Genomic DNA, 24,422 nt, shown 5'->3' with positions numbered 1-24,422 from the left:
TATATATATATATATATATATATTAGTCTGTCCCTCTAGAGAACCCTGACTAATACAGTACTATTATTATCCCCACTTACAGATGAGAAACACAAGGTACAAAGAGGTTAAATAAATTCCCAAGGTCACAGAATGCATAAGGGGCAGAGCCAGTAGCTGAACCAAGGCAGGCTAGCTCCAAAGCCTATTCTCCTTAAGTATTATACAAGTTACTTGTTAAATACAAGACATTTATGGATTTGGAGAATTCTCTCTCTGCTCTCTTCTAACAATGGCTCTTTTCTAGTTAATATGCTGCTCCAGCAATGTCTTGTCTAGGGGATTACCTCCTGGATCTTCGCACTCTACATTATTATTCATTCATTTTTCTGAACCACAGTATAACTGAGCTTAGTTATTAAAATAATCTAATTCCTTCCATAACTGAATGCATTTTTATCAACCTTCTCCCTCTTGCTTTAGAACAGAAGACAACTAATAAAAAATCTTCTTGAGAAGAAAAAAAAAAACCCAATGGCTTGTATAAAACATGAGCATTTGAGCCCTGTTAATTTCAAGTATACAGTTTTAACCAGGCAGGCGAAGATTCAGATCACGAGCCAGTGTTTTCAACCATCCTTGTGTACAAAGGATTTCACATCAGCAATATTAGCATAATCTTTAAGTAGACATCAAAAAACAAAACCATAGCTAGAAAGAACCTTGAGAGGTCATCTAATCCACCCCTACTGCTAAGAAGGGTGGGCATAAGCTAGACAAGAAAGGCAGCTTTCTAACCCTTCATCTCTACAGAAGGAATTTCATAAGCTTCTTTTAATATATCAATGCCTTAGACTGCTTACTTTAGGGAACATTCCTAAAGTCTGGATATGGTTCTTTTTGCCTGGACAAAGCTTTTCTCCATTTAATAATAGGTCACACCATGCATGGTGGCTCGTGTCTATAATCCTAGCACTTTGGGAGGCCGAGGCAGGTGGATCATAAGGTCAGGGGTTTGAGACCAGCCTGGCCAACATGGTGAAACACCGTCTCTACTACAAATACAAAAATTAGCCGGATATGGTGGCACACGCCTGTAGTCTCAGTTACTTGGGAGGCTGAGGCAGGAGAATCGCTTGAACCCAGGAGGTAGAGGCTGCAGTGAGTCTAGATTGAGCCACTGCACTCTAGCCTGGGTGACAGAGCAAGACTCCATCTCAAAAAAAGGAAAAAATAGGTCACAAGGATACCACAATAATAATAATAGTAGTAGTAATAATAATAAATTGATATAGATATATACAAATGATAAAATACCAATGCATTTTTCTGTACTTAGCAATGAAGCTCCTGGATAATTCATCAATATGAAAAAAAAACACACTACTCTTTAAATATAACATCCACTCTTTGTACAGAGTATTATATTTAGTATATTGAACTACTGGATTTGAGTCTCAAGACCATTGTTAAACAGGTAATATATTAACTCCATTTAACAGATTAACTATCTTCATGAGAAAAATTAGGCTCAGTGATAGTGATTTAGATCCAGGCTTATTAAGCCCAACTCTCCCATTTCTCCCATCGCACCACTCTGGAAAAGCAAACAGATCTTCTGGTAGGTTATTCACTACCAGAATACCTTTAACAGAGGTTGGCCATTGTAGAATTAAGCAGTGAAAGGATAAAGAAAGTTCTTATATGCTGTTTGCTGACGTTAGACTAGATCAAAATGGCAACACATATTTTAGTTCACTGTGAGGTTGTACAGTGTTACTAACAAGCGGTCAGGGATGTGGAGAAAGGACTGACATAGCTTCTGCACTATTTTACATTTCAAAAATGAGCATATATGAGCACATACTATAAACTGTCTGCACTTTTACCTGTGGTATAAATAATATATATATTAAATACCTATGATATTTTTATATGCATAAAATTTACCACTGGTGTTTTACCTGTAAAGAGTCCTTCCCTTAAAGTATTGTGATAAAATATTTAAAATTATAAAGATTCACAAACCATATACCTGAAAAGAATAGAATATTTATACCTAGAGAGGAATCATTTTAATTTTTAGGTTGGGATTTGGTTGTCAGACTTTATCCACTTAAATTATTTGTCAGTAACTGCGATAACAAAACAGATCACATCTTTCTTCTTTTCCAAAGAAATAAAATGAGGTGGTCAATCAAATCTGAATCGTTCCTTCTCCCAACTCAGAACAGGGTCCCAAAGAGTTAGCTCTGCCCCTCGCTATAAGATTTCAATGCTTGCTCTGTGGGAAGGTAGCACATTCATGGAGTTAAAAACCTGCTTTTTGGAGTCAGATGACAGTTTTCAGTCTCTGCTTTGCCAGTCTTTGGCTGTGTGACTGGACCAGCTTTTTAATCTCACTACACTTCAGATTTCTTATCCATAAAATGGGGGCAACAATATTACTTAAATTACAAAGCTGTTATGATAATTAAATGGGTTATTAAGAAAGGCACTTGAAACAATGCCTGGCACATAAACACTAGCTATTTATGGTGTTGTTGTTGTTGTTGTTGTTGTTGTTATAGTTGTTACGATTATTACAGTACCAAAATCCAGCTGTCTAATCTTATACTGCAAAATTTCTGGATACTCCACTGACATAGAAAAATTAGCTGGCTAAACATTTCAGAGAATGTACTTCCTTGCAGAGTTAGCGCAAGAGTCAAAAACCACAGCCCATTGGGCAAATCTGACTTCTTGAAGGCCAAAACATGCCATACCCATTTGTTTTTGTATTTTTTTCCTATCGCTGCTTTTGCACTATAAGGGCAGAGTTGAGAAGCTGCAAATGAGACCATATGGCTCACATAGCCAAAAATATTTACCATCTGGCCCTTTACAGAAAAAAAATAAATAAATTAGCTGATTCCTAAGCTAGAGGCATTTTTGTTCAAGATAACGTATTTAGTCTCTTAGAATTCAAGATATGTGGCTTGTGCTAAGCAATTCTAAAGAAATTACCAACATAACCATCATCCTTTCTTCTTTGGTACCAAAGATCAAACATGAGTCTCAAGTAACTAGACAGAGAATGAGCATTAGTGCCTCCACTAATTATGGCTCCAAGATCCATTCCTTGTACTCACTCTTGACAGTAACGGCAGCTCTCTTACTTTTCTAAAACCATGGATGAAATTATCCTCTTTGTTGTCCTTCCTATAACATAGATATTTTCAGTTACTGTTGGAACGAAAATTTTTGTTTTTGTTGGTATATGTGCTTGTATGTGTACATATATATGTGTACACATGTGTGCCACATACTTTGCTGAGTTCTGGGAATACTATTCTTGTTCACAAGGTTGATTAAGATCTCTCTGCCATGAAGCTTACATACTACCAGAGAGAAGAAAAAAGTCCTAAAGATATATTTTTTTCCTTAAGATAATTTCTAATAGTGAAAGAGATGTGAAGATTATATTTAGTATATTATGCAACTGGATTTGAGTCTCAAAACCATTGTTAAACAGGTTTGACTCCATTTTACAGATTGAATCTACTTTCATGAAAAAATTAAGCTCAGTGACAGTGATTTAGATCCAGGCTTATCAAGCCCAGTCTCCCATTTCTCCCATTGCACTACTCTGGAAAAGCAAAGAGATGTTCAATAAAACCACTGGGATGTGGATGGAGAAGGATTGAGAAGGAAGAAAAGGGGTTACTTTAGAATTGGTGGCTACAGAAGGCCTCTCTCAAGAAGAGATATTTGTACTGAAACTCAAATAGAAAGAGGAAGATAATTTTCACATAAATAAAAATGTGTCCCATACAAGAGCAGAAGTAAGCTTGGTGTTTTTGAGGTTACACATGCTGATACGCCAGCACAGCTTGAACACGAGCAGTATGAGGTGAGATTAGAGAGGGAGGTCCTGTGAGGTCTCATAAACCTTGGTAAGGTGTTTGAATTTGACCTAAGTCAAATGGGAATCCATCAGAAGATTTTCAGTAGGGAAATAACATGATCTGATTTATATTGTGAAAGATCAATTTGTCAGCTATTACAAGAATGAATAATACTTAGAAAGCAATGGAGAGTGGAAGCAGGAAGACCGAAAAGTTGGTGCTTGCAGTTCAGGGAAGAAAGGATAACAGTGGTAGAAATGGAGAACAGTGACTACTCAGGGCATATTTTGAAAATATAATTGGCTAGACTTGTTGAAGGATTAGGAAAGGGAAAGATAAAAAGGGAGAAATCAAGAATGATTCTTACTAGTCTTGTGATCTGAGCTCTAGGTGGTTGGTGGAGCAATGTACTGAGATTCATTCATTGTTCACTCATCAATGTTTTTTGAGACCAAGTTTGTGCCAGGTACTGTTCTAGACACAGGAACTACAGCAGTGAAAGAAGTAGCAAAAATCCCTTCTCTGGTGGAATTTATCTAGGTGGGGATGGAGAATAGGGAAGATTAAGAAGCAAGGAATTAGGTGGGGAAGGTGAAGGTATCAATTACCAAATCCTGTTGATTCTACCTCCTAAAGATATCTTGTAGAAGTTCAAGTAGAAAATGAATGGCAGCTGCATCACAGCCACATTCAAGGGGTAGCCTTGAAAGATGTTGAGAAGGAAAAATCTTCTCAATAGGCAGAGCTTCATCTGGTCACTCACTTCATACAGTAGAAGTGGCCCAAGAAGTAAGCATATATAAAAATTCCTGGGCAGTGTCCAAAGGCCTAGCCTTTAGTCAGGGGTCTAGAAGGAAAAGGACTGAAAGAGCAGAACAATATCTTGAGTAGAGGCATGTGGATGGACATATAGACACTTAATGAAGGATAAAGACTTCTGCATCACACAATTATACCTACCAGAAAGTATCTATCATAATAGAGGGACTAAACAGCCAAGTAGATAAAATGACTTTGCCAATTGACAGTAGCCAGCCTTTGTCATTGGCTGCCATATAACTTACATGAAAAGCATGTGAATCAAGAGGCTACAGTGGCAGAAATGAAGGCTACCTGTGGGCTCAACAATATGGACTTCCACTTACCAAGATATCTCACTACTGCTGCCTCTGAGTGTCCAACCTACCTCAAAAGGAAGTACCTGTGGTTCATCCTCATAGGTATAGATAGATACCTATTTCAGATATGGGTTTGCCTTTCCTACCCACAGAGCCTGAGCCAGCACCACTATCTGCAAGCTTATGGAATAAATAATCCACAGGCATGGAATCCCTTATGACATAGCACCTGAGCAGGGGGACCTATTGCACAGCAAATAAGATGGCCCTATGACCACGGTTCCGTAGTTTGTATCATATATTACGTCATCCAGAAGAAGCCACCCTCAAAGAAGCTGGAACTGCCTTCTAAATGCACACCTGAATCACCAACTCAGTGACAACTCTGACTGGATGTGGTGCCATCCTCAAGATGCAGCACATGCTAACATCAAAAACTTTTATATGGGGCTAAGTCTGCAATAAGAAGAACATGTAGGTTTAGAAACAAAGGGAGTTGGAAAACATGAATGGCCCCACTTACAGTCATTTCCAGTGATTCAATCACAATAAGGAACTCCATACTTCCTATTTTGCAATTCTTGGCATTGCAGAGATGTATTACTGCAACTAAATAAGATTTTATTTAAGCTAACTAAATAATTTAAGTGGGAAGTCCTGGTCTCCAAAGGATATGCACTCTTGCCAGGAGACACAAGTATTACCCTGAACAACAAGATGTAGATGCCACTAGGACACTTTGGAGTTCTTGTGTCCAGGAACCATGAAGTCAACATACTAACTGTCATAGTTGACCCTAATCCGCTGGAGAAGGTAGTGTTGTGTTCACACAATTAGGACAGGGAAAATATATGTGGAATCTAGATGATCTACGTGGGTATCTTGGCATTTCCTTGCCTCCTGATCCCAGTGCCCTATGATACACGCAGCTGCCACTGTCTGAAAAGGGAATGGTATGATTGCTAAGGGCTTACATTCCTGAGGACTGAAGGTTTGGGTTATACTACCCAGCCACCAAGGCCTGAAGAGATGATAGCTGAGGGCAAGGGGAATTTATAATGAATAGTGGGTTAGAGAGAGGAGGAATAGCATTTGTGGACCTGAGACCAACTGCAGCCTCAGAGGCTATTATTTATCCTACTAACTACCCTCATCTACATTTTTCCTCAGAAAGAGAGGCCCACAGGAACCATAAAGGAGCTGTCCCATGAACCTGCTTGGAGAAACAGATCTCCGTGGTGCAAGGGGTAGATTATAATGGCCATGAAAAATGGACAGTTCAGATCTCCTGCTGTGCCTGGGCAGCTCATAGCCAATGACCACGCATGGTATGAGTCCTAATGCAGGACCATTCTGGAGAGATGTGGAACACCTTTAACAAGAGATTTTGACTGCAAACTGCCCATTGGCCTGGCCAAAACTTTATTAGAATGCCACTTCAGATTGACACCCTTCCTACCCAATCCTTTCATTCCTGTGCCCCTCTCCTTCCTAGTTGTGGGAAGGAAAGATCTCTCTGCCTTCTTCTGCTCTCACCCTCTATCCTTCACAACAAATTTCTTGCATAGAAATTTCTGTTTTGATGTCTGCTTCTGAAGACCTGAACAAACATATGAATCAACTATTATTATTTTTACCTGAAGTTTTATTTCTTCCATAAATATAAAGACCCTGGGAATAAGGTTAGGATATTTGGATCCAAAACTTGTCATATACTCATGGCACTAAATCACAGGAAATTCTAAAATTTCTAGCAGTATTTCTGGTAATCTAAATAATATTTATAAAAGTGTGTGTGCACGTGTATGTGTAGGTCCTTTGTTAAACCCTTGTACATTTGTGATTTGGGGCGGAAGAATTCTTTGCTTTAGAAACTATCTTGGTTCTATAATTTTTTTAAAATCCTGTCTTTTTTCTGTTCAAAAGGCAATATATATTCTTTTTTTAAAAAAACAGTGACAGTAAAAAGTTAAAAAAATAAGCTAAGTAGGGACTAAGGAAAGAGTAAAAGTCAAAGGTATCTATACTGATTAAAGAATTTTTAGGGCCGGGCGTGGTGGCTCACGTCTGTAATCCCAGCACTTTGGGAGGCTGAGGCAGGTGGATCACCTGAATGAAGTCAGGAGTTCGCGACCAGCCTGGTCAAATTGGTGAAACCCCGTCTCTACTAAATATACAAAAGTTATCCGGGCGTGGTGGCAGGTGCCTGTAATCCCAGCTACTCGGGAGGCTAAGGCAAGAGAATTGCTTGAACCGGGGACACAGAGGTTGCAGCGCGCTGAGATTGCGCCATTGTGCTCCAGCCTGGGCAACAGAGCGAAACGTCATCTCAAAAAATTTAAAAAAAAGAATTTTTAAAATTCAGCAATAAAAGAGAAATGAATTACTGACACAATAACATGGATAAACCTCAAAAATATTATAAGAAGGCAGGCACGAAAGGTTATGTTCTGTATGACTACACTTATTTAAAATTCTAGAAAAGTACATCTTACCTATAGTAACAGAAAGCTCTTCAGTGATTTTCTGGAGCTGGGGATACCGACTGCAAAGGGGCAAAAAGAATTTTGGGGTATCAGAAATGTTCTTTCACTGAGGTGGTGGTTCCATGTGTGTGCATACTTCTATCAAAATTAATTGACCTAGATACTTAAAATGGCATATAAATTGTATTTTATATATAAATTATGCCCTGGTAAAGTTGTGATTTTCAATTTTGGAAGAAACTTGGGTCAAAATATTCTTCTTCATCCAGGCCACCATCTTTTCTTACCAACATTTTGCAATACCGTCTGATTGTATTCCCTTATGGGAATAAAGCTTCCTTCCAAGCTGTTCTTCACTCTGCAGCCAGGGTGATGTTTCTAAAAGAAAATATGATTATGTTAGCCCCAATAACCCCTTCTTCTTCACATGTATCAGTGTTGACTCAGAGAAATAGAACCACTAAGACAGATATAGATATCTGTTACAGGAATTTGACAGTTTGTGTAACCAGTTACACAACTGTGAGAACCGGTTAAACTTTCTGTAATGCAGTTATGTTCACTTGTTATCTTCTGATGATGGAGTTTGAAGTCCACAGGGCAGGCAGTCGGGAAGGGAAGATGGATATAAATTCCAGTAACAAGATGGAATCCAGAAAGTGACAGAAAGAAATCTGTCAGTTCTCATGGCCTCTGACTTTGGTGGTATGGGGCAGAAGGTCAGGTCCTTCATTATCATGGAACTAAACACACACCTGGTCCAGGAGTCAGGGAAACTGACAGAGGATCCAGGGAAAGGTGAAGCAGTTGAAGGCTCAGCCAGTCTCACACCAAGATGAGCCAGCAGATAAGCAACATGCATGAGCTACAAAATAGCTGCTGCTTCACTTCCATCCTCCAAATCTCCCACAAGAATTTCTTATGGCCCACCCTAACCAAGGACATACAATAAAAGGAATGCTGTGAAATGTAGGTCAGCCTAGCCAAACCAACACATTACAAAGCCATCACACCATCCCAAACCTTAAATGGCTTCCTATTACCCTCACTGCCTTGAACAAAACTTGTAGTTATTTGTGACCTGCCTTTCCAGATTTTCTGCCATTATTTCCTAATCCATCTCAGGGTATACGTACCTATGTTTAGTACAAACGTTCTGACTTCTAAACCTTCCCACATTGAATTCTCTGACTGGAACACGCTCCCTTCTCTATCTTCTCCTTCAACCTGGCTAAGACCTATTCATCCTTACAGTCTCAGCTTCCTTTACGAAACCTTCTCTGACATACTCTCATCATCACTGGTAACCAGTACAAAGTCAGGTCTATGTTAGCACCCAACAGACTTCAGTTGAATGAATAAATGTGTCCTCATGAAAATTAAAACCAATTATAGTTATATGAACACACAGCTGGAGCCTTTGGCATAAAGGGGATAAAGTACTATAGTCAAAGTCAGTGGGTAGGCAATGTGTCCAGTCTACTGCAATGTGGGAAACTCTATTCAGTTCAGCAGAAATACACACATCCTGTTTATCCCCTATTCATTCTATACCATTGATATATAAACCCCCACTACAACATAAACATCCTTAGTTTGAGTTGCCCAGAAAGCAGAACCTGAGAAAAAGCGGTTTGTTTGGGAGGTGATTCATGGGAACAAGATTAAAAATCAGGGAGAATGGGAAAGGGAAAATAAAAGCCAGAGAACGAGTGTTAGAGCTAGCTAATACTGTGGGTAACTAAAGCTCTGTTTCACTGGGGACCCTGGGAAGAACTGTGGAGAACCATAGATATCCTTCTGAAAGGAGGCTGAGGCATTTAGCCACCAACTGTCCTCATCCCTCACTGGTTGAGTATTGCCTCTGGGGAATATGTTCCCTTCCCCCTACCAACAGTTCCAGGCTGCTGCGGATGAACAAGATCCCTTGGCTTTAGAGAAAACAAGGCAGAGAGGTAGAGGGACCACCAACATGTGTAGTAGGATGTTGGGAAAACATAGGAAACTAGCAAAGCTTCAAAAAAGTTAGAGGAGAGCCAAGGGGACGTGACCCGAGTCTCGAACAGTTTCTGCTCCACGTCCCAAAGATTCTTTATCTCCGTTAATCACTAGGTGCCAACATAAAGACAAAAAGAATAAGAAATGTCAAATCAATTTCAGTTTCTTCTTTCAGAGAATTGATGGCTTGGGAGTTTAGAGAAATTTCATTACTGACTTACAGTATGAATAATATGAAGGAAAGAGGACTAGGTGTTTAAGGAGTAAATAGATCATTACTGGCTGACAGTTTTACTCAAAGAATGCTGATGCAAACTTTGTTATATTCCTTCCCACGTATTGTATGGAAATGGTATGCCTGGAGTTCTATAGTATAGCAACCCTGCCTAGTAAAGAGGAGTTGAAAGGGACAGGAGCAGCTCAAATGTTATAGAAAATTGTTTGACCTAAAGTATTAGGAAAATATAGATTCATGGTTCTCATAGGCGGTGGGGTACGGCGGTTATTTTGTCCCCCAGAAAACATTTGGCAATATCTGGAAACACTTTTGGTTGTCACAACTGGGGAAGAGAGTGCTATTAGAATAGATTAAGAAGGGATCAGGATGGCGTTAAACACCCAACAATGTACAGCACAATCCCCCTTTTCCTGACAAACAATCATCTTATCCAAATATTAATAGTGCCAAGGTTGAGAAACCCTAACATAAAGGATATCTGGGTATCAATGTATAAATATATAATTTCTTCACATATAACATTTAAAAATCAGTATTTAATTACAAATGATTCGTTCTACATTCCAGCAATACAAAGTGTTGCATTAGTACCACCAAAACCAAAAGAATTGGTGAGGCCAATAAATCTTTTCTCAGTTTTCCATTCCTGTGCCTTTAGTGGAACATAGTTGAGATCAAATTCTGGTTCTGTACAATCCAGGTTTAAAGTAGGTGGTAGTTTTTGATAATAACAAGCTAATGTGGTAAAAGCTGCCTCGGCCGCCCCTGCAGCTCCCAGCAGATGTCCTGTTGCTCCCTTAGTTGAGGAAACTGCAAGGGCATATGCATGGTCTTTGAAGAGATGTTTGATTGCTTTGTTTTCAGCAGCATCTCCCAATGGTGTGGAAGTAGCATGTGCATTTATATAGGATATCTCTTCAGGCTGTACACCTGCATCTTTTAAAGCAGCAGCCATACACCTAATAAAACAAGAAAATACATCAGGACTAAGTTTAATTTGAACAAAAGTCTCTTTATCTGTATGGCTTATGTGAAACAAATGTAGGTATCCAAGTACACTGGATGAAAAGAATCCCTTGTTCTAGTAACGGAATGCTATCTTGGATTACCATGTGAGTTAGGATGTCATCTCTATGGGAATAAAGAGTCACACTCACTACCTTGGACTGGTTCATCACCAAGAGTTAAACACACAAGCCAATGCAAGATTGTATAATCTCAAATAAAATATAATTTCATTTATTTGCATTGGCATTTTCCTTGGGGAAAAAATATCATGTTGACTCAAGACTAGAATAATTTTCTTCCAGGGATTTTGGAGTGTGGCAATTTTTTATGAGAATTATAATTATGATTTTTCTTTCACATTTAAATTTAAAACTTGGCATACTTCCCAATAATCTACTGTTTCATTGTTTCAAATAATCTTTCCAAATCCTCTTTATTTAGGCCATAAGAATTCTAAACAAAAAATTACATAGGCAAACTAAGCCAAACAAACTTAAGAGTAAACAATATATCTGAAAGAACCTCTGAAAACGTTTTGGATCTCATCTTCCTTTAGTTCCTAAGAGAAATATACACGTATGTACGCGTGTGTGTGTATATATATTTCTTAACAGCCAGCTCAGAGTATAATTTAAAGTACGCTGAAAGGTTTCCTGTGAACTTATAACCATTTCTTCATCTGTTTTGTTACTATGAATGACATTTTTAGCACCAGCAACTACTCACTAAAATTCAAAAGTAGGCCAGGCATGGTAGCTCACGCCTATAATCCCAGCACTTTGGGAGGCCAAGGCAGAACTGCTTGAGGCCAGGAGTTTGAGACCAGCTCTGGCTCTGGCAACATAGCAAGACCCCAACTCTATTAAAAAAAAAAAAAAAAAGAAAAAAGAAAACAAAACAAAATAAAATTCAAACATATAATTTAGGGGTAGGTAAACTATGGCCCTGGCTAGATGCCTATTTTTGTAAATAGTTTTCACTGGAACACATTCACGCCCACTCATTTACATACTGTCTACGGCTGCTTTCATATGACAATGGCAGAGTGGATTAGTTGCAACAGACTCCATGGCCCATAAAGCCAAAAATATTTACTATATTTTTCCCATTACAGAAAAGGTTGCTAACTCTGGCTAATTTAACTAAGTAAAACATAATACGATTTAATAGCTATTAGCTATCTATTAACACATTATCAGGGACTTTTTTTTTTCATTTTAAATGCACTAATCTATAACAGTTAACTTAAATGTAGTCCTTAAACCAGCAGTATCACCATCACCTGCTAGAACTACAGAATCTCCCAGTCTGGGAAATAAAGTGAAACCCCATCTCTACAAAAAAAAAAAAAAAAAAAAACTGGTCTCAGTGGTGCATTCGTATAGTCCCAGCTACTCAAGAAGCTGAGGTGACAGGATTGCTTGAGCCCAGGAGTTAGAGACTGCAGTGAGATAAGACTAGCATAAGCAATAAAGAGAGACCCTGTCTTTAAAAAAACAAAACAAAACAGAATCTCAAGCACTACCCTAGACCCACAGAATCAGAATCAGCATTTTAAATAAGATCCCTAGGTGATTATAGTTTGAGAAGTGCTGATTTGAAAAGAATAGAATCCTGTTGAAAAGAACAGAATCCTGTTGAAATGGAGCAAAGACCAGACACATCTAGAAGGGTTGACTTTACTTTCCAAGTCTGATGAAGGGTCAAAGAAGAGGACTTTGGGAGCGAGCACACTGATGCTTAAGCACAAATGGAGGCATGAAAAGTTGGCAAAGGCACACATGGTCTTTTTCGCAACTCCATTGGTTTTAACTCAAATGCAATTTTGTAAGGATGTTCAAATGCTTTGAAATACTTCAAATATCTTAAGCAAAGAATTAAATAATCTTGTTTACTCTAAAAATTAAAACAATAGAGATTCGGTACACCAAGGCCAGACACTACAATTTTCCCTAATTTGGGACTCCCAATAAAGTGTCTTATTTAGAGAAATATTTAGAAGGAAATAACCCATTTTTACCTTAAGGCACCTTCTCCTTCAGGATCAGGGGCAGTTATGTGACCAGCATCACCTGAGAGTCCATAGCCCAAAACTTCTGCATAGATCCGGGCTCTTCTTTGAACAGCATGTTCATATTCTTCCAGCACCAGCACAGCTGCACCTTCTCCCATTACAAAACCATCTCTCTTTGGATGAAATGGTCGACAGGCCAACTTGGGATCTGAGTTTGTGCTCAGAGCCCGGGCTCTGGAAAACCCAGCAAGAGATAAAGGGCTAATACAAGAATCTGTACCTCCAGCCACCATCACATCAGCATCACCATGGGCTATAAATCTAAAAGAGTCTCCCACAGCATGAGCTCCTGAGGTACAGGCTGTGGATACTGCATGATTTGGGCCCTTGAGTTTATATCGAATGCTGACCTGGCCTGCTGCCATATTGATCAGAATCTTAGGGACAAAAAATGGGCTAACTCTATTGTAACCTTTTGTCTGAAAATTCAAAAAAGTTTCAGAAACCACTTCAAGAGGAATCATTCCCATGCCAATTGCAACACCAGTAGCCACTTGATCAGCTTCTGACTGAGGATGCCAGCCAGAATCCTTCATGGCTAATTCTGCAGCCCCAATGGCCATGATGGTGGCAGAAGACATGGACTTGATATCTGATTTGGACACAAAGTTTTGTTCATTGAACTGACCTTCATCACTACCTCTTGGCACATAAGCAGCAACACTGCAAGGGATACTCTTATACTCTTCACCAACCAGTGAAACAATTCCACTCTCTCCTGCGATAAGACGATCCCAAACCAAGTGAGTTCCAACACCAAGAGGAGTCACTAAGCCAATGCCGGTAATGACAACTCGCCTATGCAATCTGGATATTGGCTCAGTTCCGAAAAACTTCCTTTTACTTCTTGTTAACTGTTGGCATAATCTTGAACACAGAAGACGAGTGCTTGTAATTTTGAGGAAATTTTGCAGGCAATTGGACATGATTGGAGATTCAGATGATCAGAAACACTTTCCTGTGAAAGACCACAACACATCTAGGAGGTATTCTTTTAAATAGCTTAAGGGCCTAAGGAAAAACATCCAAGGTGTTCCTTTGGGTGCTTGATATGAGCTGCTAATGAACACAGGGAAAATGGTACATAATTTCAATTTATACCTTAACATCAAACTACCTGTTTAAACTTATCTCCTTTTCTAGACTGTAAGTGCCCTCAGACATTTGAAGACAAATAAATGAATTGATGATTCATTCGATTCACCAAAACAGTAATTCAGTGAAAAATATAAAGGCACCTCCAGCCTGATATGAGTTGCAGGAAGCATCCTTTGTCAGGATTACTGATAACTTCTTCTAAATAGCATTTCTGGTGTCAGTGGCACAGAAAACACATTTCAGGGCATATTCTCTTAAGTAAGTAAGTGGGCTTTATCAATCTTCAATAATTAAGGACAACGAGCCTTTTCAAAACGCCACCCAGGGCCAAGAGCCCTAGACTGAGCGTCTGGATATGTGGGTTGGAAACAGACTCTGTGACCAAGACTGGGGGAAGGGGGCGAGTCTTTCCACTCCTCTAAACTTCTCCAATTGAATCATCTGTGGAAGGAGGGGTTAGGACTGGTGGATCACTTCAAGGGTACCACAAAGGCCAGGAGCGGGAGTAATAGGGTGTAGTCACTCCCTGTACTGCCTCAGTCACCACCACACATGTACACACCTGAAGCAGCATGGCGACAGAAAAAGAAATCAGGCCCTAAGTCCTCGGACTCCCCTCTCGAAATTCAACCCTGACTGGATTTGACTGTAAAGGAGGAAAGGAGGGGCGAAGGAGGAGGGTAGCGAGCGATACCTGTAACACGTTTACAGCTCCAGACACACTCGCCACCGTCCTAGGCGATGACGCGCTCGAGCGCACGCGCACGCGCACGTACGCTCATGCGCGCTCCCACGTACGCTCATGCGCGCTCCCACGCATGCGTCTCGTCCGACTCCCCTTCCGCCGGTTGACTTTACGCCGCGTCACCTTGGCGGAGGTCAGACCTTGGGAGGTGGCTGGGTCGCTGTTTGCCTTAGCAGAGACACCTCTCTCGGAACCTCAGTGACTCGCCGATAATCAAGGACCTGCAAATAATGCGATGAGATAGCATTTTCACCCATCAGAAAGGCATTTTTCTTTGGCAGTAATAATGCCCAAACATTCCTTTTTGTCGGAGAAGGGACACCATCGTATTCTACTGGAATTGTAAGAAAGAATTAAGGAAATGACTGCAGTCACAAAGTTATTGCTATATCTCGCAACGTTATTAGTACTTGTGAGTAAAGAAGAACTAACCAAAATGGCCAACATCAGGAAATTTGTTGTGTATCTTGTGGTACATCCAAATGTCATGCAGCCGTTTAAAATAACTCTACGGGTGAATATTTATTAATGAGATGTTGAGACTATTTGTTAGGAGACATAGTTACAAAACAGTATATATCCGTTTTTTTCAAAATAATTCTTTAAAGATCTCCAAGATGTATAATGATTGTGATCTTTCCCTCATTTTTGCTTGGCTTTATTTAATAAAGCTTTTCTACAATAAACAAATGGTTTTGTAGTAAAGTTTTTACTTTTTAAAAGTTGTCACCAGGCTGCTCTGCTTATGGAGTAGTCATTCTTGTTCCTTTACTTTCCTAATAAACTTCTTTCACTTAAAAAAAAAAATTATCACCGGATTTGAGACAGTACTTAAAAATATCACACCCATTGTAACAATGGAGACTTTTGTTTCTAAGTGTCTGAAAAATTCATTAACTGTTTGCTCAGAGCGGATTGCAAATCGATAAAGGGAAAATACAACATGAAAATGTAAAAAAAGCAAGAAGTCGACAAGATGGTATTCATTGAACATCTGTTTTTCACATGCTATCCCAGGCATGAGTTTAGTCCTTGCTCTTCTTTAGAAAAATGGTTGACCATAGAATCTTCATCTGGACCTTCTAGTCATATTATGTTTCTTTCTGGGTAATGCCTCTTGAAGCCATTGTTTCCAAGTAGAGTCCTCTGCATTCTTTCCTACCCCTGCAGAAGAATGTGAGTCAAGCTTAGCTTTTCCAGGTTGGTCCTGGATTTAAATGAGTTTGGAAATCTATTTTGTTTAAAATAATTCAGCAAAGTCCAGTTTGACCTTCGTCCCAGGCCTAACCAGTCACCTCTAGTATGATCCTCATTCAGTGACAAATAGAGTTACTTTAAGAAGAATTAAACACGTGTTATAAAAAAAACTAACACTTGATGAGTAAGTACCTAAACTTGATCTCTTTTTCATTGCTGTCTTTAAAATAATAGTGTGAAAATACCTACAATACTTTCTCTGAAGCTGAACTCATATGAAACATACAATTTTAATGTGCTATTTCTTTTGTAATATCACAAAATCATCTTGGCTAAGAGGTGACAAAATCTTTCCAAAAGTAAAAAACCCGTCATTTTGTATCTACCTCATCACCTTTTCTTTGATCTGGAAAAGGGTGGGAAATTTTATGATATTTTATAGCTTTACATATTTGGTACTATATTTCCTGCTACAATCCCATGGTGTCTTCTTGCACCAAAATCTTCAAATGGGCTCTGCTTATCCTACCCTCCTATTAAGACTTTTTAGGTCTGCCTTAAATTCTTTGTAATCTGATTCAAAACTATCTTTCCAGTTATGGCTCCCATTCTCTATTGAGCTTTCCACCCAGCAAACTGATTTTCATACTATACATGTCTTGATTGATCCTAAGTTTTCTCATCTCTGTACTTTTGGTATTTTCAACAACCATTCATTTTCTTGCTATCAATGCTTGAAGTTTGAATGCAAAACTGAGTAGAGGTATGGCTCTTGCTTTCAAGAAGTTCTTGGTCTAATAAAGTTCGTGGTCAACCCATTAGAAACAAGTAAGTGCAAACTACAGAAACAAGAGCTGTAGCGGAACTATTGTAACACAGAAGAGACAATGAGGTCCGTGCTACCTTGTAAAATCAGAAAAGGCTTCAGAGAAATGATCCTTGAACTGCATCTTGGAAATGAATATTTGTCTAGTAAATTGGGTGGGAAAGGGCATCCTGGCAGGAAGAGTAGAAAAAAGGCCTGGAGAAATGAAGTGTCATGGTATCTTCCACAAACAGCTAAGTATGTGGCCCATGTCAAATTTGAAGTGTGGGACAAAGCAACAGTAAAAGCATGAGAGTAAGGCAGGGCCCAGGTCACAAAAGCCTGGGGTATCATACTGAGGACTTTGGATTTAATCCTGTAGTTCAGAGAGCATATGCTAGCCTCCATGGTATAATTTGGAGTGCAACATTCTTTTATTGATTCTAAACTCCTCTCGAAAAGACATGGTAAACTCTCTCATTCCCTTCACCGGAGTCTCTCTTACTCCTCTTTGTCTTGAACAAAGCCACTTAAAATATTTAAGTTACCAGCCTGGTTCCTGACACCATTTGACTTTAGAATGTGGGTAGAGGGAGCCATAGAAAACTTTTTACCAGGAGAACAACATGATCAGATGGGTGCTTTAGAAAGATCACTGTTGCACAAATGAGTAGGGTGGATTGGAAGGATGTGGAAATGGACACAGGGAAGAAAGAATGGATGCAACACGATGAGGCTCTCAGGGCAATGGCGAGGAGAGATGTAGGAGATGTTGAGAAGGAAACATTACTAGGATACTGTACATGATTTAAGGAGGGTGGGGAGTCCCTCACAGCTAGCAAGTCCTCTCCTTTCTCACCTTCTCAACCTCTCAATTTAAGGCCTCTGTTCAAATTGTCCCCCATCACTGAAACTGCAGCCCTCAATGAAATTTCCCTCTGTCTAAACTAGTAGTTCTCAAAGTTTCCTGTGTATCAAAATCACCTGCAGGGCTTGTTACCACACAGATTGCTGGGCCCCACCTTTAAAGATGGAGCTTCAGAATTTGTTTTCCTGACAAGTTTCCTGCTGATGCTGCTGTTGCTTGTCCAACCACTGCTGTAAACTTATGACTTCTATGAAAGTAGGGACCATGCTTGTCTCCTTCACAGTGCTGAGCAACTAGTAGTCACTTCATAAATATATGATGAATAAGTGAATTATGGAATGAATAAATCAACATTTATCCTTATATTTGAGAGTACACATGCACTTTTTGTGCATCTCACCAAATGACTTTTGCGAAAACCAATGCCATAGCATTAATATTGTGATAAAAATGTAGTCCATAAAATCATAGAAATCACCATTTTAAAAAAACATCTGAAATTTAAGTCCTTCCAAATAACTCTTTAGTAACACTTCCGTTAAAGTTCTTGAGTAACTATAATCTCTTTTGAATACCGCCATTTATAAAACTATTAAGGGAATCCATTATAATAAGGGACTTTGTCTCTCATTTTCCTGGCTGCTTCCTCCACTTCAATCAAGTTGGAGATACTCTAATTCTTCCGTTTCCTTTAGAAAAGCTGAGTAAGTTACCCTACCTTTTATACCCATCGTTGTTTCAAACAACCAAAGAATGGTCTAGTACTAAATCAGCATTGAAATTCTTGTTCTTTTATTTTATTTTATTTATTTATATTTGTCCCAAAATAAAGATATTTTTTTCCAGGATTTCACCTTTATTAAAACATCATTTTAGAGTTGATGTATCATGGCATTCTTCTTTTTTTTTTTCCTTCTTCTTTTTGAGAGAGTCCTGCTCTGTCGCGTAGGCTGGAGCGCAGTGGGGCGATCTCAGCTCACTGCAACCTCTGCCTCCTGGGTTCAAGCGATTCCCCTGCCTCTCAGCCTCCCAGGTAGCTGGGACTCCAGGCGTGCACTACCGCGCCTGACTAACACTATTCTTTAATAAAACAGAAAAAAGAACTCTCTAAATTTTTCCCAGGATTGGTTTGGTGATATTAAAAGTTAACCTCCATAAAACCATTAGCAAGGAGAGGGGTTGAAGTCTTTCAGGAATTTGTATAGTGATTCACTATTGTGTGACTACATTAAGTGATTAACCAACAACTCTTTATTCAGAACCTGCTGTGTGCAAAGCAGTCTGAGACAGATGGCACAAGAGACTTTTAATCAAATAGGGAAGACAAAACTAGTGATAACTGACAGTGAGATAGCGTTTTAGTTGAGGAAACAAACTATTATGAAGAGAAAAACAAGTCATTTTGTTCCCCCACAAAAGTACCCTATGACTATTCTATCTGTCAGAGGGAAGCCTGAGCTAGCAGCTTTCTGCCCTTTACTTGACACCTCTGCTTCAATACCAGAGCATTTCCACTTTGGTGTTTTGTATATAGACAATCTTCCTTTTCTTTTTTTTTTTTTTTTTTTGGTAGAGATGGGGTCTTGCCATGTTGCCCAGGGTGGTCTCGAACTCCTGGGCTCAAGCGATTCACCTACCTCAGCCTCCCAAAGTATTGGGATTATAGGCATGAGCCACCATGTCCAGCCCCTAAATTTTTATTTGAAAAAAAAAAAAAAAGAGTTCTGTTGCATTTTAAAAAGTCACAAATACTGCATAATATATATTATTCTCATATAATTAGTAAAGTATAAATAAATGTATCAATGGAAAAAAGAAACCCAAATGAAGAGGAATAAAGTTTGTGATAGCTATATCCCGAGACCCAAGCCCCTAATCCATTGTGTAGTTGTAGGAGACTACATTTCCCAGACTCTCCCCTTTTATCTTTTTATGTTTTTTTATTTTTATTTTTATTTTTTGTAAATCTGGCCTTACTGAAACACCCTCTTTTATCTTGATGAGGCCTCATTCTTAGCAATGATATAGTAGAGAAAATGCTGTATGTCATTTCTGGGCTTATGTGGTTAAAAGTAGGTGTGACTTTTTTTTTTTTTTGTCCAAGCAGGCTGCCTGGATTTGTAAATAAAATTTCACTAGAACATAACCATGTCCATTTATTTTCAAGTATTGTCTGTGGAGCTACAACTGTAGAGGCAGAGTTAAATAGTTGAGACAGACCTTATGGCTCACAAAGCCTAAAACACTTACTATGTGGCCCTTTACAGAAAATGTTTCTTGACCCCTGTTCTAAGGGATGGAAGGAGACTGGGCCCACTGACATTATGACACCTGTATTATTAAACTGTTATATGAGCCAGAAAGAAATTACTCTTGTGTTAAGCCACTGAAAATTTTAGTTACAGAAGTTAGCAACGCACTACTATCTGTTGAACACGCCATACTTGGAAGCTGGTCCAAAGATCTACATATTTATTAAAAGCGTACGTATATCTGGGAGACGAAAAGTCATTGAAGTAGATGGCATAGCTTAGGGTCTTGCTCGGAGATTCTGGAAGAAAATTTCAAGTCTTAAAAGCAAACAGATGAAACATCAAGAAATTTAAAAGAAGTTATTCAGGCAAATCACTTATCTTAAGAAATAAAGTCAAGACAAATACTTGGTGAGGTTGAAAAGGAATTTCTGCAAAGAAGGAAGCCAGTGGTAAAGTACACTTTCAAGGACATGGTGGGGCAGAGACTGGATTAAAGTAGTTAGGGATGCATCTTCTAAGAGGAATAAAAGACCTTGATCACATGATATACCTAAAAAGCAAGTCACAAAATAATACCCCTTACTGTGTGGGATGCAAATTTTTATTTTCTTCCCTTCCCGCCCCCGACATTCTATAATATTGCGTAATTATTATGCATGTGTTTTACGCTGGTCACCACGCAGTAAACCGAATCCACAATCCATTATGACGTTGCAACCTACGGTTTAAAAATACACTTCCTTACAGAGGAATCATATACTAGTTGAGCTGGGACTTAGATTTTCAGTCATTCGCCAAATTGTGAAAAGAATCCACGTAACAAACCCAGCAGAGTTCATAGCCATGGTTTTGCTTTTGACGTTTGTTGCTCCTTCCTTCTGGGGTCTTGCATCCACATCTATGTAGAACCTCCTGACAATCTGCGAAGTGAAGGCTCTAAGGTCGTTTTATTTGTGGGGAAAGGAGAGAGGTACATGCGGTTTCTCCACCTTAATAGCTGGATCAATTAGGCTGGCCCCGGGGCGCTGAGGGATCCGGGTTTCTGAGTGGCACGTGCCAGCACCATTCTCCCGGTACCTCTAGACTAAAACCGACCTCCCCTCCAGCCGAGCTCATCCGTCCTAAGGACTCGACAACCCCCTCCTCCAGCCCCACGCCCCTCAGCCCCGGCGCCCAGGCCCCGCCCTCCCTGCGGAACCCCTCCCCAACCTGTACCACCAGGCCCCAGCCGGCCGAGGGCCCCCACGTTGCTCCGAACAGCCCCTCGCCCCTCCCGAAGGGGCAGCAGTAGCTCCCAGCCGAGCTGCCCTGCTCCCGCCCCAGGCCCCCGACCCCGCCCCAGGCCCCGACCCCGCCCCTCCCGGTGGCTGCGGTAGCCGCTGCGCGCTGAAGCGCCTGCTCAGTGTGGGACACGGAGCGCGAGGGGCGGCGGCGGCCGCTGGCGCTCAAGCATGGCGGCGGCGGCGCTGGGCAGCTCCTCAGGCTCGGCGTCCCCGGCCGTGGCCGAGCTCTGCCAGAACACCCCGGAAACCTTTCTGGAGGCCTCCAAGCTGCTGCTCACCTATGCTGACAACATCCTCAGGTGCAGGGCAACGGGGTCGAACGGCGGGTACCGGGGTGGGTGGGCCGCGGCGCCTTGCTCGGCCAGGGACTGGGGGCGTCCGGCCTGAGCTTCGGAGGGCAGCGACGCCCGGACAGACCGGGACCTGGAGCTGGTTCTGCTCCTAATGTCCGAGCCCGTCAGCCAGGGGCCTCGGGACCCGGCCAAGTCCCACCCCCGCTCGAGAAGAGGAAGTTTCTTTGCAGTTGTGACTTGGCACCTGCAGTCAGGGTGCTGCGGGTGAACTGGAGTCCCGGAAGCGGGGCCGGGCGGAGGAGAGGTAGGAAGGCGTGCTGCAGACACTGCCGCTCTTCTCGTCGTTTAACGACCTCAGATACCAGGACACAACGGTAACCGCACCGCGCGTGTCATTCCCCCTGCGTGCATTTTCTCGAGCGGAGTGGCTTACATTTCCACATACTTACCAGAAGTTAGTCACTGACAAAGTGATGTTTTCTTCCCATGTTGAGACTATCCGAGTACTAAAGCATATGCTTCTGAAGTGGTGGGTTTTAAAATTTTTAATGTTTTCTTCTGCCCACTTTTGTTGATTGAAACATTATAGTATTTTGAAGTTACGGTTTTTATATTAATACTTGGACTCTACTATATAAACTCTTTAAGAATTCGTGGAGGTTATCGCCTTGGATGAGAGTAATTAGCTTCATTTTCCTGTCAGCAAAATTGCACTTTTAGAGGTCTAGGGGACCTTGTAGATTTCGGGAATTGGGAGGCAAGTTTGATGATTCATTTTGAATGAGTACCCACCTCAACTCTGCAGATCAAATGATGTGTCTTAACGGAGAGACATGGTGTTGGGGGAGGGAAATGGAACTGAGGTTAAAGGAGCGCCACTTGCTTTATGGTGTTACCTCATTTATCAGGTCACCGTGATTAATTAATTAGGTTCTCTGTTCCCCTCATCCCCTGGTGCATTAAGTGGTTGGTAAATTATCATGAAGTCTAAGAGGAAATTCTTCTCCGTTTCAAGGTTATGTTTCCTGTGACCCAATTTTAGACATTAGTTACATGTGCAGTTTTTAAAATCCATGTCAGTAATATTTCATTTAGGCAATGGTAATGATGTTTAAAGTAAATTGAAGGGAAAATATGTTGAGCCCTTATTTTGTGGCAGATGCTATGAAAGATGCAACATGTAGCCTGTTCACAGCTACATAATTGTGACCTATGTGGGGACCACCTTCGTGCTCTGTGACACCTTCTCAACTCACCTTTTTCACCCTTTGAGGCCTTACAGCTCTTCACAGTACAAGGATGCCAAGGGACTCCATAAATGAACTGATAGGCTGGGTTCTCCAGAGCTCATTAGCTGAGACTTACCACCTGGAAAGCCACTAAGCTATTTAAACCCCACTAGTCAGAAAAAAGAGGTGCCCTTGTAACGAAGACTCACTTCTGCTTTAAATCTAGTGAAACCGAAAATGCTGAGGTTTAGTTTGAGGAGGAAACCTTTGCATGCAAATAATGACATTTAACATCATAATCTTCATTAGGAATGTTTACTAATGGCTTGTTTCTGATTTTTTTTTTTTTGGAGACGGAGTTTGCTCTTGATGATGAGGCTGGAGTGCAGCGGCGCAATCTTGACTCACTGCAACCTCCGCCTCCCGGGTTCAAGATTCTGAAAGATGAGGGGTGTGGCAATGAGCTCAAAGGATAGTGGACACACTGGAATAATGCTGAGAAGAGTTTAAGAAAGTCTTTGTGCGTTGCTTTTCCAAGGATAGGAAAGGGGATATGATGGGTTTGAAGTCTAATGTCCCTACAGCCCTCTAAGTCTTTGAGGGCTTCAGGGTCAGGCCTTTGGTATCAGTCTATGCACAAAACCATGGTCAGTTTACTCAACATATTTAATAAGAAAAAAGATAGAATTTGAGGAACTGGATGTGACTGTCATTGCTGGACCCTGTTTGCAGTATTCTTTTACTGAGAAAAATAGATTAATGTGAGGTCCAGAGATGATATAAAAATAAAATTGCTCACTGGGCACAGTGGCTCACTCGTGTAACCCCAGCACTGTGGTTGGCCAAGGTGGGCAGATTACTTGAGCTTAGGAGTTAGAGACCAGCCTGGGCAACATGGCGAAACCCCGTCTCTACAAAAAAAAAATACAAAAAACTAGCCGGGCGAGGTGGCGGGCGCCTGTAGTCCCAGCTACTCGGGAGGCTGAGGCAGGAGAATGGCGCAAACCCGGGAGGCGGAGCTTGCAGTGAACTGAGATCGGCCACTGCACTCCAGCCTGGGCGACAGAGTGAGACTCCGTCCCCAAAAAACAATACAATTAAAAAAAATAAATAAATAAATAAATAAATTAGTCAAGCGTGGTGGCAGACACTTGTAGTCCCAGCTATTTGGTGGGTGGAGGTGGGAGGATGGCTTGAGCCCATGATTATGCCACTGCATTCTAGCCTGGGTGGCAAAGTGAGACCCTTTCTCAAAAAATAAATAAATAAATAATAAATAAATAAATAAATCTCACTAGAAACTAAGGAGGAAAATCTATATTGTATATCAGTAGTTAAATGGAAGCAACATATATCAAAAATAACAAAGGCCAGTCGAAGTGGCTCCCGCCTGTAATACCAGGGCTTTAGGACACCCCAGGTGGAAGGATTGCAGCCGGGTCAACACAGTGAGACCCCATCTCTTCATAAAAAAAAAAAAAAGCCAGGTGTGGTGGCTTGCCTGTAGTCCTAGCTACTTCAGAGGCTGAGGCAGGAGGATTGCTGAGCCCAGGAGTTCTAAGCAGCAATGAGCTTTGATAGTGCCATTGCACTCCAGCCGGAGTGACAGAGCAAGACTTTGTTTTTTAAAAAACAAAACAAAAACAAACTATATGGGAACTGATGTGTATTTTATAAGAATTTTTAAACAATTGTGAAAGAAGGAAGAAACTAGAAAATTCGCCCAGAGAAAGACCGAGCATGTAGAGATCTGAAAGCTGTAAGGAAAAGAATAGATTAAAATAGCTCAAGCAGTTTTGAACCAGTAGGTTATATCATCCTGGTGGTACTGACATGTTTATCACCCGTGAAATACATTGAG

General features: G+C 40.6%; 2 protein-coding genes across 5 annotated transcripts in view; one reads left to right on the top strand and one right to left on the bottom strand.

Moving 5' to 3' along the window:
• Nucleotides 1–10,222: 10,222 nt before the first annotated feature.
• Nucleotides 10,223–22,120, bottom strand: OXSM (3-oxoacyl-ACP synthase, mitochondrial). The gene is made up of 4 exons (XM_017893414.1): nt 21,318–22,120; nt 14,581–14,852; nt 12,735–13,746; nt 10,223–10,665 (listed from the first exon to the last, which is right to left on the bottom strand). The coding sequence occupies exons 3-4, from the start codon at nt 13,712–13,714 to the stop codon at nt 10,263–10,265; spliced, it is 1,383 nt and encodes a 460-aa protein (XP_017748903.1). The 5' UTR covers nt 13,715–13,746; nt 14,581–14,852; nt 21,318–22,120; the 3' UTR covers nt 10,223–10,262.
• Nucleotides 20,972–24,422, top strand: part of NGLY1 (N-glycanase 1) — a 67,561-nt gene continuing 64,110 nt past the window's right edge. For all 4 annotated transcript variants that reach the window (XM_017893410.1, XM_017893409.1, XM_017893411.1 and 1 more), the window contains exon 1: nt 20,972–21,338. In XM_017893410.1, coding sequence (XP_017748899.1) covers nt 21,208–21,338 — 131 coding nt within the window. In that variant the 5' untranslated portion in view covers nt 20,972–21,207. The remainder of the gene's footprint in view (nt 21,339–24,422) is intronic.

This window comes from Rhinopithecus bieti, unplaced genomic scaffold (assembly GCF_001698545.2).
Source record: "Rhinopithecus bieti isolate Rb0 unplaced genomic scaffold, ASM169854v2 scaffold_23460, whole genome shotgun sequence".
NCBI classification, from domain to species: Eukaryota; Metazoa; Chordata; class Mammalia; order Primates; family Cercopithecidae; genus Rhinopithecus; species Rhinopithecus bieti.
This window is presented reverse-complemented; position numbering and strand designations above follow the sequence as displayed.

What these genes read in the sequence shown, in the direction of transcription:
- OXSM (XM_017893414.1), bottom strand. Translation starts at nt 13,714, where the DNA reads ATGTCCAATTGCCTGCAAAATTTCCTCAAAATTACAAGCACTCGTCTT. An exon ending in GAAGGAGAAGGTGCCTTAAG is followed by an intron (nt 10,666 to 12,734) that starts GTAAAAATGGGT and finishes TTGTTTTATTAG; the next exon opens with GTGTATGGCTGCTGCTTTAA.